The 16,358-nt window shown below is 43.0% G+C and overlaps 1 protein-coding gene across 11 annotated transcripts in view; it reads left to right on the forward strand.

The window, feature by feature from the left end:
* Positions 1–16,358, forward strand: part of LOC129824015 (astrotactin-1-like) — a 268,685-nt gene that overhangs the window by 34,235 nt on the left and 218,092 nt on the right. For all 11 annotated transcript variants that reach the window (XM_055883272.1, XM_055883276.1, XM_055883273.1 and 8 more), the window contains exon 2: positions 14,316–14,503. In XM_055883272.1, the coding sequence (XP_055739247.1) occupies positions 14,316–14,503 (188 nt within the window). The remainder of the gene's footprint in view (positions 1–14,315; positions 14,504–16,358) is intronic.

The raw sequence follows: 16,358 nt of genomic DNA on the forward strand, positions 1-16,358 counted from the left end.
CGTCCTAGCTCGATCATTAATATCTTAATTGAAATTACGGATTGCCTCTTATCCACTCGTCATACCCTTATGTCATAGTTTGTACATCTCAATTGTCAGTAGAAACCACATTTGTTTAAGCAAGTCAGCCATATCAGCTATGTTTTTTAAAAGGCAGTAAATGAGGCTGAATGAACTGATTCGCTGCCAGTCAAGGCTCCGCTGATAGCCAGGTGTAGCAGTGGTAAGGATTCACTACATGGTGCTGAAAAGAGAGCTTTGCTGTTGGGAAAGCTTTTTGTAGGCCGTAACAGTATGTGGGCACCGTTTGTCACCGTCATAGTTGCAGTTCATGTATTGTTTAGTGTTGTGTAGTGGCTTTGCTGGCATGAATTTAAAAAAAGGGAACATGTTTTGATGTATTTTTTAAAATGTTTAGCTCACATATTTCAACATATGCATTAAGGTGTCTGTAATAGAATAAGCGTGGCAAAAATGAATGTAGACATTAATAAATGCATTTCCATAGCTTCCAAAATATTTTTTTACACTAGTGGGGGAGTGCCAAGATGGAGGCATGTTGGGTTCAAAACTGCACCCCCTAGTCATCTCGTGTAAATATAAATCATTGGTTAGAGTTTCCATGCCTGTTCTATTCATTGTATTCATATGTGCTGCTGCTGCATTGTGGGGGTGATGTATAGGCAACCAAAGTTTCATCACATTGTTAAGAGTACAGTAAGAGAACAGTAAGCTGTTTGTAAAAAATGATATATAAAAACATTACGATTATGACGTTTATTTTATTTTCATGACGGTCTTCATCCATAACCGTCAGTTACACAATTATATGGTATTTGTGTCAGCCCTAGTGTAAATTCTAATTTCTTTGGCAAGTCACAATTTTCCAAACTAAGGAATTTAACTAAAACAAAAAGCTTTTCGTGAAGTTGGCCTAGCTATCTCCTAATCTCCTATAGGGCGCAATTAATTTTTTAATTTTTAATTTTTATTTCACCTTTATTTAACCAGGTAGGCTAGTTGAGAACAAGTTCTCATTTGCAACTGCGACCTGGCCAAGATAAAGCATAGCAGTGTGAACAGACAACAACACAGAGTTACACATGGAGTAAACAATAGACAAGTCAATAACATGGTAGAAAAAAGAGAATCTATATACAATGTGTGCAAAAGGCATGAGGTAGGCAATAAATCGAATAATTGCTGTGCTGAAAACACCACAGTACATTTCTGTGATAATTTTCTTTAATGATTCAACTATTTTATATTTATTGCTGAAAGCAAGACAGATGTTTGCTCTGCAGTTAAAAATATAATTCTCTGTGTTTCCTGCCTTATTCTCTTGTCTTCATGTTTGTCCTCTGAGTTTTGAAGGATTGATCCAAAGACTATTATAGGCTTTTCCTCTGTGGCCTTATTTCTGACTTTGTGCCTTAGAATCCTTTTGTCAGGGTACATGTACGTTCTATCCTCTGCATATGCCTGTCTAAACCCTGTCACACCATTGGTTAAACATTCTATCCAAACCCTGTTGTGCTGCAAACCTACCATTTACCCAGACATTCTGCACTGTTTGCCTCCTGCTGATTTCTTGCAGGCTGTGAATTGAAACCCAGGAACTAGTTGACATGCAGGTGGTAAAGGTCTCCGTTATTAAATTATTGTAACAGTGCCTGCTTTTTAGATTACCTGGCAAAACTAAATTTTGCTAGAGCCTGGAGTTGAAAGCAATGTCCTCACATTAAGTTCTGTTGCTGTATATGATCAATGAACCGAGCATGCTTGCGGTCAGCGGAGAGCAGCATTAATTCTACATCCTACATCATGCAAAGTAACTGGCTGATGAGAAGTTCATTGTTGTACCTTCTGCATGTCTCTGATAAGGACCTGCGACCGAGTCCTCCGTCTGTGTCCACAGTAGTTCTGTAGCCTGGTCCTGTATGGACAAACAGCTGGACTGTGGCATATTGTCATTTGGACCTCTGAGGGTGTCTCTAATGTTCTCCTTAATTACAGCGAACACCCTGCATTTTTTAAAGATGCCCAATATTTCAGTTTCTGTCTAAAGATCCATACTATTGATCTCTTGTCGGGTCCAAGTCGGCAAATGGCTGACCATGTCTAATTGCTGTAGTTGGACTCTATTGGCTCAGGTCTATTTCAGTGAGGATATTGGGGATTTTTTCATTTACTTTTCTCGCAGTTTGACATCAGTGTATCCTCATGGAGATCTTATGGAATGATTGCTCTATTCCACTTGAGGGATAACCTGGAAAATGTTACCACCTACCGCTGAACATGATACCAAGCATTGTGAAGTGCTTGAAACTACATTAGTTCCCTGTACGGCTTGCTAAAATGATTATGGTTCAAAGCCTTTTATTCACAGTCATTGAACCTGAGAAACAATCTCTAGAGATTAAAGGTGTGTTTACTTGAGTGTGTATTATTTAATACATCTTGTGGCTGAAAAATATCTGGTGACACTGAAGGTAGAAGAACTTGTTAGGTAGAGTTTTCCCCACAAAAATAAATATGCATTCAAATAGAGTACTGGTAGGTCCTTAGCAGCCATGCTAAAAGTACCTCTGAAACATAAAGAGCAAACCCTTCTCCAAGGGCATAGTAAGGTGTGTGAAGGTGGATAGTGGATGAGATGCACACACACACACACACACACATACACACACACACGCATACAGCTTGTAGCACAACTTCAAGATTAGGCCTACAGTACATTAACAATAGTGGCTCTAATTATTTTTAGGTGATTGTCCAGAGCAGGTTAACCCTGTTAAACAGCTATCACAACACGTTTTCTTCCATTTGTTTTTTTATCTAATGTGCCGCTGTTCACGTGTGAGACATTATTTGATCAGTTGTCATTGCCATGCCCCCCCTGGCCAGTGTGACTTTTACTGAAGTCAAACGCTAAATCACAATTGGAGCTCGGATTGATCGTGTTGAAACCATCAAACCGAGCCATGTATTTTACATTAACTCCAGGCAAGGACTGTGATCTCCTCACCTTGAAGTTTCCCATTCCCCTGTCCTCTAAGCTGTATCCCATGCCTATTCATCCAACATGAAATATTTAACATGGCTTTAAAACGCTAACCATTACCATTTACCAGCCATCATGTTCAATACGGCAAGTGTTGGATTGCTTGTTCAAATAAGACTGACTTTGATTGATTGCTCAGTTTCTTAATCCTATTCATGTAGAAAATCGGCATAGTCAAGACACATACCTTGAAACAAACCTTTGGATGGGTACATTTTATGTTTTTAAATTTTCAAAATATTTTTTTCCTGCTTCCCACATAACGTTAAGGGTGTTGAGCTGTAAAAATCTAGAATTGTAATTGTATCTTATTTTTGTAAAGAATATTTGCTTTCATTTGTTTTTCCACAGGCATATGGTTTTCAATGATTAACCAGACAAACTCTTTTTGGTAACCTCAAGGTCTTTGTTTACTCCCAGTCTATAGTAACAATGTAGGATCTTAATTTGAGCCAGTTTGCTACAGCAGGACAATAATACTGCAGCAACATGCAATGTGAACTATTTTGTGGATTATAATTAATTACACATTTTTTAGGGTTCGAGGCCTTTTTAAACCTCCAGTAGCTAGGTCACTGCTGCTTAAATTCAGTACAAAACAGACTATAGCCCTCTCCATTGTGCTCTCTCCCACTGGGAAACAGGCCTCCTATTACACATGCAGCTCCAGAAATTGTCCCTCAACCATAGCCGTGTTACCTTCGTGATATTTATTTATACAAATAAATATGAATGTGTCTGCAATAGCAACCACAAACTTATTGAAATGAACAAAGCTCAAAGGAAGTCTTTGCGGAGAGTGTCACGGGACCTTTGACAACAATTCAAGCTTGATTTTTCGTGTTGGGATTTAAAGTACTGCTACATTTTTTTTATAGCATGTCAATATATAAAGTTGGCTCAAAAGAAAAGAAGCAAGCTCTCAGGTGAAGAAGATATTCAGGGAAACTGAGGGCCTCTCTAAAGAAGAGCTCATTTTGCAGGCCTCTAGACATGCTATGGAGGAACAACATTGCAGCCTGGACCATAGTATTACCACAGCCGTGGAAAAGGCTGTAGACAACATTCTGCCACCAAATATTGCAGATTTTCCGGTCTAGGTGACTAAAACCAATGATTCAGCCAATGCCTTGACCGTGGTCATGGAAGGATTGAGCAAGTCGCTTAAACAGGCAGAGGGGAAGTATTACCAGCTTCACTTTAAGGTGCGGAAGAACAAAGGAAAGATGTCAGACTATGATAAGAAGATTGAGTACATGCCCCTAAAAGTTACAGAAATAGAAGACCAAAGTTGCATGTCAAATTTGAGATTTTTGGGATTTAACAATTCTGAGGAAGGTTTGGGATCCTAAAAAGAAGTGTGCAAATTTCGATCCCTTCATTGGCAGGCCGGGATATCTGCATTGAGCGGGATCACCACCAATTCAGCAAGAACCCTGGGCTTGAGCGGCCTCTCATCCTGATCTGTAAACTGCTGGATTACACCGACCGCTATACTGCAAGGAGCGAGGGCTGTTTTTTCCCATCAAGGACATCCACCAAGATCTGCAGTACTTTCCCGGATTACAGTGCAGAGATCGTAAAGGAGATGATTGTATTCACTCCGTTAAAGAAGAAGATGACGGCGATTGAGCTAAAGCCATTTTTGTAGTATCCTAAACTGTTTAAGCTAACGCATGGAGGCAACAGGCTTATCTTCAACTCACCCAGGGAGGCATGGGGCTCCCAAGTGGCGCAGCAGTCTAAGACACTGTATCTTAGTGTTAGAGGCATCACTTCAGACACCCTGGTTCGAATCCAGGCTGTATCACAACCGGTCGTGATTGGGAGTCCCATAGGGTGGTGCACAATTTGCCCAGCGTCGCCCTGGTTTGGCCCGTGTAGGCCGTCATTGTAGATAAGAATTTGTTCTTAACTGACTTGCCTTGTAAAATTCCAGCCCAGGCCACAGCACCGGTCCCTGGTTGCATCCCAGAGACGACACAGTCGCACCGGAGATGAACATCTCTTCACCCCAGGATGAAGTGGTAGCTTGCGGCTAACATGCCCGATTTTTTGGGCTATTGTTTGGAGAACTATAAGCTCACAAATTAAGATAGCTTCAGCTCTGTGCTTCACAGAACTGAGATTATGAAGTGACTGGCGAGTAGTTTTGTTTTGGAGGACATTGCTGAACCATATGGATAAATAGTTTATTTCAGATGCTAACAGATACCATAGACTTCCAGTCATTGTGCTAACGCTAGTTAGCATTGGCTCGTGAAACTAGCTCTAACTTCCTTCATACTGGACACAGAGACATACAAATGGTATCCATGAGTTAATCTGACTCTGGGGAAGTAGATAAATCCTGGAAGTAGATCAATCCTGAAGTATCCATTTAATCTTTACAGCCATTGCATATTTTTGTTTGTCTTTTTTTTTGGTCAGCTACCATTCAACTTCCCTCTGTTTGCACAGCCATGCCTGCTACTTACTGATGTCAATCTACTGTGCATGTTCCAATGACTGATTTGAATGTTATGAGCTTGAATTTAAGAGGTTTGAATGTGCCAATAAAACTTGATGTTTAGAATATTTACACCACATGCAAGTTTTCAGGAAACGAATTTGTTGGATAATGATTCCAAAACAGATGCTATAACATAGTCATCCATTCATGCGCTGCAAACAAGTCAAAGGGAGTATTGATCTTGGTGGATAGAAAACTCCAGATCTCTGTCAATGTCTCAGGGAATGATTCTTGTGGACAATTTGTTTTTGTAATAGTGACCGTGAATCATGTGGAACTTATTTTAGCTTAAATTTACACCCCCAAATGAGTATAACATGTTCTTGGCTTCCATCAGTGACTCTTTGCTACAGTTCCATAACAGTCATCTCAATGTGGGGGGAGATTTAAATGCAACGATAATAGATCCTCTAGTAGTCAGGATTCTCTCCCTGCCTTTTTCCTTGCTCTGATAACTTTTATTGCAGAACTGAATTGAATAGACCTATGGCGGATTCGTAATGGACAGGTGAAAGCTTACTCGTTATACTCTGCTCGACAGATCGTATTCTAGAATTGACTATATTTTGGTGAAATGTACTTTACAAGTTAAATATTATTAATGGGGCTTGCAAAGCAAGAGAACCCACTTTAAATCTTCAACATCTGACTTATAGTTATTCTTATTCTTTTCAACACAACTCATCTGTCACGCCCTGACCTTAATATTCTTTGTTTTCTTTATTATTTTGGTTAGGTCAGGGTGTGACATGGGTGATATATGTTTTTTGTCCTGTCTAGGGTTTTTTGTATGTTTATGGGGGTTGCTACCAGTCTAGGTTTTTGTATGTCTATGGTTGCCTAGATTGGTTCTCAATTAGAGGCAGCTGTTTATCGTTGTCTCTGATTGGGAACCATATTTAGGCAGCTATATTCCTTGAGTATTTTGTGGGTGATTGTCTATGTCTATGTTTAGTTGCTTGTGTCAGCACTATGATTATATAGCTTCACGTTCGTTTTGTTGTTTTTGTATAGTTCATTCCGTGTTCTTTCTTTATTAAAAGAAGATGCATTCAAATCACGCTGCGCTTTGGTCTCATCGCTATAACAAACGTGACATCATCTTACACCGTTTAAGCTAGAAACGTCATTCAAACTTGAAAACGTGCAGATCCGTCTGGAATAGTGTGTCTCTATGCAACCTTTTTATCTTTTTTATACATGTCACGATCGTGTACTGGAGAGAATGAGGACCAAGGCGCAGCTGGATAAGAATACATCTTCTCTTTTAATGAAACGAACGAAGATGAACATGGAACGAAAAAACACTATTACAAACAAACAAAATAACAAAACGACCGTGAAGCTACAAACGTTGTGCATAGACAGACAGGCTACAAACGTTCTGACATAGACAATTACCCACACCCAATGAGAGCCTATGGCTACCCTAAATAAGGCTCCCAATCAGAGACAACCGAAATCAGCTGTCTCTAATTGGGAACTCATTCAGGCCACCATAGACTCTCCTAGACAACTAAACATACATAGAAAACACTAGACACCTGTACTCCACACAAACCCATATACTATACAACAACCCATAACCCCTTTACCATATAAACACCCAACACCAACAAAACATAAACATTCCCCATGTCACACCCTGACCTAACTAAAATAATCAAGAAAACAAAGAATACTAAGGCCAGGGCGTGACATAACCCCCCCCTTGAGGCGCGAACTCCGGGCGCACCATACACAGTCTAGGGGAAGGTCTGGGTGGGCTTCCCTCCACGGTGGCGGCTCCGGCTCTGGTCGTGGTCCCCACTTCACCACAGTTCCTAACCACCTCCTTAGTTTCTTCAAAATAACCCCTCTCCACATTAATCCCATTGCATTAAGGGGGAGTTCCGGATTAAGGGCCAGTACCAGGGTAAGGGGCAGTACCAGGATCAGGGGCAGTACCAGGGTAAGGGGCAGTACCAGGGTAAGAGGCAGCACCAGGGTAAGGGGCAGCACCAGGGTAAGGGGCAGCAACAGGGTAAGGGGCAGCTCCAGGGTAAGGGGCAGCTCCAGGGTAAGGGGCAGCTCCGGACTGAGGACTGGCAGCTCCGGACTGAGGGACTGCAGCTCCGGACTGAGGGACTGCAGCTCCGGACTGAGGGACGGCCCATGGCTGGCTGACAGATCTGGCTGCTCATGGCTGGCTAACTGATCTGGCTGCTCATGGCTTGCTGACGGATCTGGCTGCTCATGGCTGGCTGACGGATCTGGCTGCTCATGGCTGGCTGACGGATCTGGCTGCTCATGGCTGGCTGACGGATCTGGCTGCTCATGGCTGGCTGACGGATCTGGCTGCTCATGGCTAGCTGACGGATCTGGCTGCTCATGGCTAGCTGACGGATCTGGCTGCTCATGGCTAGCTGACGGATCTGGCTGCTCATGGCTAGCTGACGGATCTGGCTGCTCATGGCTAGCTGACGGATCTGGCTGCTCATGGCTAGCTGACGGATCTGGCTGCTCATGGCTAGCTGACGGATCTGGCTGCTCATGGCTAGCTGACGGATCTGGCTGCTCATGGCTGGCTGACTGATCTGGCTGCTCCTGTCTGGTTGGCGGCTCTGGCAGATCCTGTCTGGTTGGCGGCTCTGGCAGATCCTGTCTGGTTGGCGGCTCTGGCAGATCCTGTCTGACGGACGGCTCTAGCGGCTCCTGTCTGGCTGGCGGCTCTAGCGGCTCCTGTCTGGCGGACGGCTCAGTGGGCTCATGGCAGACGGGCGGCTTTGCAGGCTCATGGCAGACGGGCGGCTTTGCAGGCTCATTGCAGACGGATGGCTCAGATGGCGCTGGGGAGACGGATGGCTCAGATGGCGCTGGGGAGACGGATGGCTCAGATGGCGCTGGGGAGACGGGCAGTTCAGTCATTGCTGTGCAGACGGCAGACTCCTGCCGGCTGAGGCGCACTGTAGGCCTGGTGCGTGGTGCCGGGACTGGTGGCACCGGGCTGGGGACACGCATCTCAGGGCTAGTGCGGGGAGCAGGAACAGAGCATACTGGACCCTGGGGACGCACATTAGGCCTAGTGCGTGGGGCCGGAACTGGTGGTACCGGACTGGGGACACGCATCTCAGGGCTAATGCGGGGAGCAGCAACAGGATGCACAGGACTCTGGAGACGCACAAGAGGCTTAGTGCGTGGTGCCGGAATTGGTGATACCGGGCTGGAGACACGCACCATAGGACGAGTGCGTGGAGGAGGAACAGGGCTCTGGAGACACACTGGAAGCCTGTTACGTGGTGTAGGCACTGGTGGCACTGAACTGGGGCGGGGAGGTGGCGCCGGAAATACCGGACCGTGCAGGCGTATTGGCTCCCTTGAGCATTGAGCCTGACCAACCTTACCTGGTTGAATGCTCCCCGTTGCCCGACCAGTGCGGGGAGGTGGAATAACCCGCACCGGGCTATGTAGGCGAACCGGGGACACCATGCGTAAGGCTGGTGCCATGTATGCCGGCCCGAGGAGACGCACTGGTGGCCAGATATGTAGGGCCGGCTTCATGACATCCGGCTCAATACTCAATCTAGCCCTGCCAGTGCGGGGAGGTGGAATAACCCGCACCGGGCTATGCACACGTACAGGAGACACCGTGCGCTCTACTGCGTAACACGGTGTCTGCCCGTACTCTCGCTCTCCACGGTAATTACAGGGAGTAGGCGCAGGTTTCCTACCTGACTTCGCCACTCTCCCTTTAAGCCCCCCCCAAAGAAATTTTTTGGGTTTTCCCACAGGCTTCCTACCGCTTCGTCGTGCTGCCTCCATTCGCCGGTATCCCTCCTCGCACTGCGCCAGAGAATCCCAGGCGGGCTCCGGCACTCTCCCTGGGTTGATCGCCCACCTGTCGATCTCCTCCCACGTAGTGTAGCCCAGATCCTTTGTAGGTTCCTTTTCCTGTCTCCGAGCTAGCTCCTCATATCGCCGCCTCTCTGCTTTCGCTGCCTCCAGCTCAGCTTTGGGGCGGTTATATTCTCCTGGTACCTCCCGGTCTAAAATTTCCTCCCATGTCCATGAATCCTTGTATTTCTCCTGTTGCCGCTGGTCATGCCGCTTGGTCCTATGGTGGGTAATTCTGTCACGATCGTGTACTGGAGAGAATGAGGACCAAGGCGCAGCTGGATAAGAATACATCTTCTCTTTTAATGAAACGAACGAAGATGAACATGGAACGAAAAAACACTATTACAAACAAACAAAATAACAAAACGACCGTGAAGCTACAAACGTTGTGCATAGACAGACAGGCTACAAACGTTCTGACATAGACAATTACCCACACCCAATGAGAGCCTATGGCTACCCTAAATAAGGCTCCCAATCAGAGACAACCGAAATCAGCTGTCTCTAATTGGGAACTCATTCAGGCCACCATAGACTCTCCTAGACAACTAAACATACATAGAAAACACTAGACACCTGTACTCCACACAAACCCATATACTATACAACAACCCATAACCCCTTTACCATATAAACACCCAACACCAACAAAACATAAACATTCCCCATGTCACACCCTGACCTAACTAAAATAATCAAGAAAACAAAGAATACTAAGGCCAGGGCGTGACAATACATTTAAAAATATGAAGCTTTTTGTATACATCTTTTTGCCCTCCATCCACTTTCATGTTATTTCCTCAGCATTCCATTGTTACATCTTCACTTCCAACATTCTATTCACTGTAAATGCAACAGTGCAACTCTTGACACAGATCAGCTACTTTTACCACTTTGCCAACAACTTTAAAAAGTAAGAGCGTATGAAATCTTCATCTACTTCTCTGCTTTTCAAATCTGAACTCGGAACTAAAATGTATTCAAAACAAGTAAACTTTATTATTTAATTACTGCAGTATTGGAGCTTGTCAACGACCCTCCCGTAGGTGATTCGTTGAGAGCCCAACCAGCAATACTAAGCCACAGCATTTTATAGCACAGTCCATCCTCCTGGATGTTCATGACAAATCACAGATGAGAGAATTTATACAAAGGTACATTTTGCTCTCATGCCAAATATCTGTCTCTAGTTCATTTACTGCTTGCTTGTACAAAAATATTAATGCAACCTAGAATACTAAATCCTTTCTTTAAAGAAACTGGAGATTGGTTCTCCCTGTTACTGACAGACAAGCACACAGACACTAATCATGGAATGTTGTCTTATCACCAATCCATCGTGAATGTACTGTCAGTGTTAAATCTCCTAGAAGCCCACTTTCAGTCCACACACACAGATGATAGTGTTCTAACCCCCCCCCCCCCCTCTATTCTGTTGCATAAAACAACCATTTGATGCAATAACAGTATTATAACTTAATCTTGTAATTTCTGTTCTCACACTTTACAGCTGTTTTTGTAACCGCATTAAAAAGAGGATATGGCATCTTGGTCTACTTCTCTGGTATTCAAATCTGGCATTGGAACAAAAATATATCTTACCGATCAAACGTTACAGCTGTTTTAGTAACTGAATCAAGTATGTTTTCTATGAACTCTTAGAAACTGCCGTTTTGACCAAACCCCCAAGAAGTTAGACTAAAACGTTTAGCAGATTCAATCTTTGTCTACTTCTCTTCTATTTAAATAAAAAATTCAGAACATAAATATATTCTACCAACCAAAAGTTGCAGCTGTTTATCGGAGTTTAGAGTGATGAAAAGTAGCTAGCTATCGTCAGCTAACTGCTCTCTGTCTCATCAAATATCAAATCAAATCACATTTTATTGGTCACATACATATGGTTAGCAGATGTTAATGCGAGTGTAGTGAAATGCTTGTGCTTCTAGGTCCGACCATGCAGTAATAGGAGCTGCCCAAACGGAGGCATTGCTATGGATACTTACAGACACAGAGGAGCACATGGCAGAGTAGGCAAAAAATGTGATGAGGGTGAAGAGGGTGAGACAGCCAAGGCAACAACGCATCGTCCTCCTTCTCGGGATTGTGCTCCATGTCCTAAATATTCAACTGGCTAGTTTTCCTGTCTATAAAGAGAAGGGCATCTATAAAGAGAAGGGCAGGCTGTACATTGATTCTGCTGCTCTTATTGGATAGAGTGAAGCAATCTGGGTTCACTCGCTTCAAATTTCACCCGATCACTTCTCATCACACTTCTTTCAGTTTTCACATTCAAGGGTTTTTCTTTATTTTTCCTATTTTTCTACATTGTAGAATAATAGTGAAGACATCAAAACTATGAAATAACACACATGGAATCATGTAGTAACCACAAAAGTGTTAAACAAATATATTTTATATTTGAGATTCTTCAAATAGCCACCCTTTGCCTTGATGACAGCTTTACACACTCTTGGCATTCTCTCAACCAGCGTCATGAGGTAGTCACCTGGAATGCATTTCAATTAACAGGTGTGCCTTCTTAAAAGTTCATTTGTGGAATTTCTTTCCTTCTTAATGTGTTTGAGACAATCAGTTGTGTTGTGACAAGGTAGGAAGGTATACAGAAGATAGCCCTATTTGGTAAAAGACCAAGTCCATATCATGGCAAGAACAGCTCAAAAAAGCAAAGAGAAACGACAGGCCATCATTACTTTAAGACATGAAGGCCAGTCAATCTGGAAAATGTCAAGAACTTTGAAAGTTTCTTCAAGTGCAGTCGCAAGAATCATCAAGCACTATGATGAAACTGGCTCTCATGAGGACTGCCACAGGAATGGAAGACCCAGAGTTACCTCTGCTGCAGAGGATAAGTTCATTAGAGTTACCAGCCTCAGAAATTGCAGCCCAACGAAATGCTTCACAGAGTTCAAGTAAGAGACACATCTCAACATTAACTGTTCAGAGGAAACTGTGTGAATCAGCCCTTCATGGTCAAATTGCTGCAAAGAAACCACTACTAAAGGACACCAATAATAAAAAGAGACTTGCTTGGGCAAAGAAACACGAGCAATGGATATTAGACCAATGGAAATTTGTGTCAAGAAGGAGAGTGATGGAGTGCTGCATCAGATTAAATTACCTCTACAATCCCCCGACCGCAACCAAACTGAGATAGTTTGGGATGAGTCCGACCGCAGAGTGAAGGTAAAGCAGCCAACAAGTGCTCAGCATATGTGGGAACTCCTTCAAGACTGTTGGAAAAGCATTCCTCATGAAGCTGGTTGAGAGAATGCCAAGAGTGTGTAAAGCTGTCATCAAGGCAAAGGGTGGCTATTTGAACTTTTAACACTTTTTTGGTTACTACATGATTCCATATGTGTTATTTCATAGTTTTGATGCTAGAGACACCAAACCAACTTTCAAATGTCCAGGCTATCTTATCAACCAATCAATCAATCAATAAATATTTTAATCTCCCTACTTTTTAAACTATAACCTTTCACCACCATTACTACTGCAGTCACTACCACTACTATAACTTATTTAAAAACCATATCGACTTTAAAACAAGCTAGCAAGCACACCACATTTTCTTCAGGAAATGTACTTTCAGTGATCACTGTTAGCCTAAAGAGTTTATTTATTATTTAGAACTACAGCTAGCTATCAGTAGGTCTACGTATTAACCTATTCTACATACATCTTCAACTACCACAAAAATACTTTTAAACAGCTGTCATCAATAGATTCACCATCATATTTCTCTCCCCAAAGTATAGCTTAAAACGTTCTAATCATCACATCATCATTCAACTAAACTCAAACTTAATTTACACTGAAAGTTTTACAAAAGGAAATTGTGCATCTATGTATCTGAAACCCACAGCATGAATGATTCAGAGTTGCTTTGCTTTCCTAAGTGTGGTCCACATGATCCAGCCTTTAATTCCCATCTTCAGACAGAAGATCTCTTTGTCCTACGTCTTTCTTCTTTCAGTTTTCACACACAACTACTGTAGTTTAGACATTTCTTCAATCTAACTGCCCCACAATCCAAAGTAATATGGTTGATGTAGTAGTCTATTAAAGTAATCCGACCAATTATTTTACTACATTTATCTAACTACAGTATATGTAACTGCTTTGCTTTAAATAGTGAAGTAAAACTTTTTTTACTTCTTCCATTACCACAAAAATACATTTAAAGAGCCAAAGCAAGCCCCGCAACTTTACTTGTAAAGTTACCATCCAGTTATTATTATTATTATTATTATTATGGTGCAATTAGAGGGGGTACACAAATAATAGTGGTACACTAATTGTGCTGGTTGGTTGGTGGTCCCATGCAGAGAGGGAAGCGATGGGCTCATTAATAACACTCTCATGCTGAACCAGACCCTGGAGGGAACTCTCTGCTGTAAAAAGTGCCCTGTCACTTTGTCAGATCATTTGCATCTAGGTTAAATCTAGCCCCTAAATCTTATTTACCGGGAGGTCCCATTCTGCTGCGGCACAGTACCATCAGTAATCAGTGTCAGATAAACCTAGTTACAGTACACTCACGCAATTAAAAGCATTCAGTTAGATCACAATTAAGGAACTGAATGTTTCAGTGTATAGGTACACAGGTAATAGATACTAGGGTAATAGTTATTACCCTGCTGGCAAAGAATGTAATGGGGTTTTGTAAAAGGGCATACGATTTCAGAAATTGTTATGCACTGATAATTCATTATAATATGCTTCCTAACCCAGGTACCATACTCCTCGCTCACTCATATGATAAGCTTGTGAAATGAATTGTTGAAAATGCATCGTCACTGACTCATCCATTATCTGTGTGTCCTGTTTGACTGAAAGAGATCACGGGAAACTCGGAGGATATTCCTCTGGTGCGATGGCGGCAACAGTGGCTGGAGAACGGCACGTTGCTCTTTCATATCCACCACCAAGATGGTAGCCAGAACCTCCCCGGCCTCTCCGCCACAGACGATCCTGCCAGCGACTCTGCCGAGGAGGAGCTACGCATCCTCCACATCTCTGTCATGGTACGGTACTCTGCTGGCTGGGGTTGGAATGGGGGGGGGGGGGGGGGGGGGGCGTTTTATTGTGATGTTTGATCATGATGTTAAACAAGGATGTTACTTTCCAGTTATTTGCACTGCTCTAATATAAGTATTAGAACTTGGTGCATTTCTTGGTACATGTGGACATGGTACAATGAAAGGTTTGGACTACATAGATGGATGTCAGTACTTCTAGACATTTGAACAAATTATTCAGCTTTAGAAAAATTATTCTAGTAGCTACTAGGTACATTGCACAGACACATGTCAAATAATGTTCTGACCTTTAGTCTTCTCTGCATGGTTTGCATGCATTAGTACACAATGAAAAAGTAGACTGAAAGAGGACAACATTTTCATATTAAATTTCAGTACATTTTTTGTGTGCAATGGTGGTCCGCCGGTAACCTTGTTTTTACCATCCCATATTTTCCTCCAAATCTAAATGTAACATCCATTTTGTCGTTGTTTCCCTGTTTCTATTCCCCTTGCTATCTACTCATGCTAATAGCTGCTTGACAATACATTCACAAAGCTCTTGTGGAGGTGTGAAAGGCTTAGCATGCAGATAGGACAGACCTAGCAACAGATGGCTGCTGCGCTGTGCTCCTGCTCTGGCCTCGCTCACTACAGCTTGTGGCTCGGTTGGAGGGCGGCCTTATAAATCCAGCGTTGCATCACTTCGTTAGCTCCTTGTGGATACGTGCAGCCCCAGCACTCTCTTTCTATACCACACCTGTCATTGAGCCATTTCCATTGTTCCGCCATACACCGCAGCCACCAGGATGGCTCGATGGCCAACGATTCTAGCCAGGATTCTACACAGCAGCGTGGCCTGCCATGCACAGTTCAATGCCTGGCCACCAGGCCCACCATGGGACAGTTTAAAACCATTGAATGAATGTAGTGCAACCTGAGGCTTGAAAATAGGCCAGCTATAGCAGGGGCTTAATCTCATAGACATGCAAATTCACTGAACTGCTCCAAACTCAGTTTTGTCACCAGAAGGGGGATTTCCCTCGCCTTGCCTTGTGGCCATTCCAGCTGAAGTGATAAGGGGCTAAATGTGATGGAAAGACTTGTTTTTTTTCTACTGCAAAGATTCTTTAATGCATTACATACTTGTTTTGCAATTGTGTTTCAAAGTTTCAAGTTACTGGTGTGCTCCCTCTGCCACAAGGTGACCACAGTGCCCTTTGCTTCTCTGCCTGAACATCATCCATAATGGATGAGTTACCTTGTGTTCCATGTTCAGCCGCAGGTGAGCTCCTGCAAGTCGAGACACATGTCCTCAGCTCTCGTTTAGCCCAGAGGCAGAGGGAACAACAAGCAACCTCTAACACCGTGCACCACCACCCATGGAGCCACCCTTTTAAAGAGACATACACTCCGGTAGCAGGAAAATTATTTTTTTATTTAACCGTTATTTAACTATGCAAGTCAGTTAAGAACAAATTCTTATTTACAATGACGGCCTAGGAACAGTGGGTTAACTGCCTTCTTCAGGGGCAGAACGACAGATTTTTACCTTGTCAGCTCGTGGATTCGATCTCATAACCTTTCGGTTACTGGCCCAAGGCTCTAACCACATGTTAACAAATTCTCCAGATCACTGATAAAGCAGCAAAGTGCGTCAATGCAGTCCATTTCAAAGTTCCCTAAATATTGTAAACTAATTTACATTATAAAGAGGGAAAGAGGAAAATAATTTCACAACGTATTGAAATAAGAAGACATCACAAATATATATATTTTAAAGCCTGGGGAATACATAAAATCTATTGAATTTTATTGGAGATTTGACATAACAAGCAAATACATAAATAAGGCTTAGGTT

This window comes from Salvelinus fontinalis, chromosome 26 (assembly GCF_029448725.1).
Source record: "Salvelinus fontinalis isolate EN_2023a chromosome 26, ASM2944872v1, whole genome shotgun sequence".
In the NCBI taxonomy this organism is placed as follows: Eukaryota; Metazoa; Chordata; class Actinopteri; order Salmoniformes; family Salmonidae; genus Salvelinus; species Salvelinus fontinalis.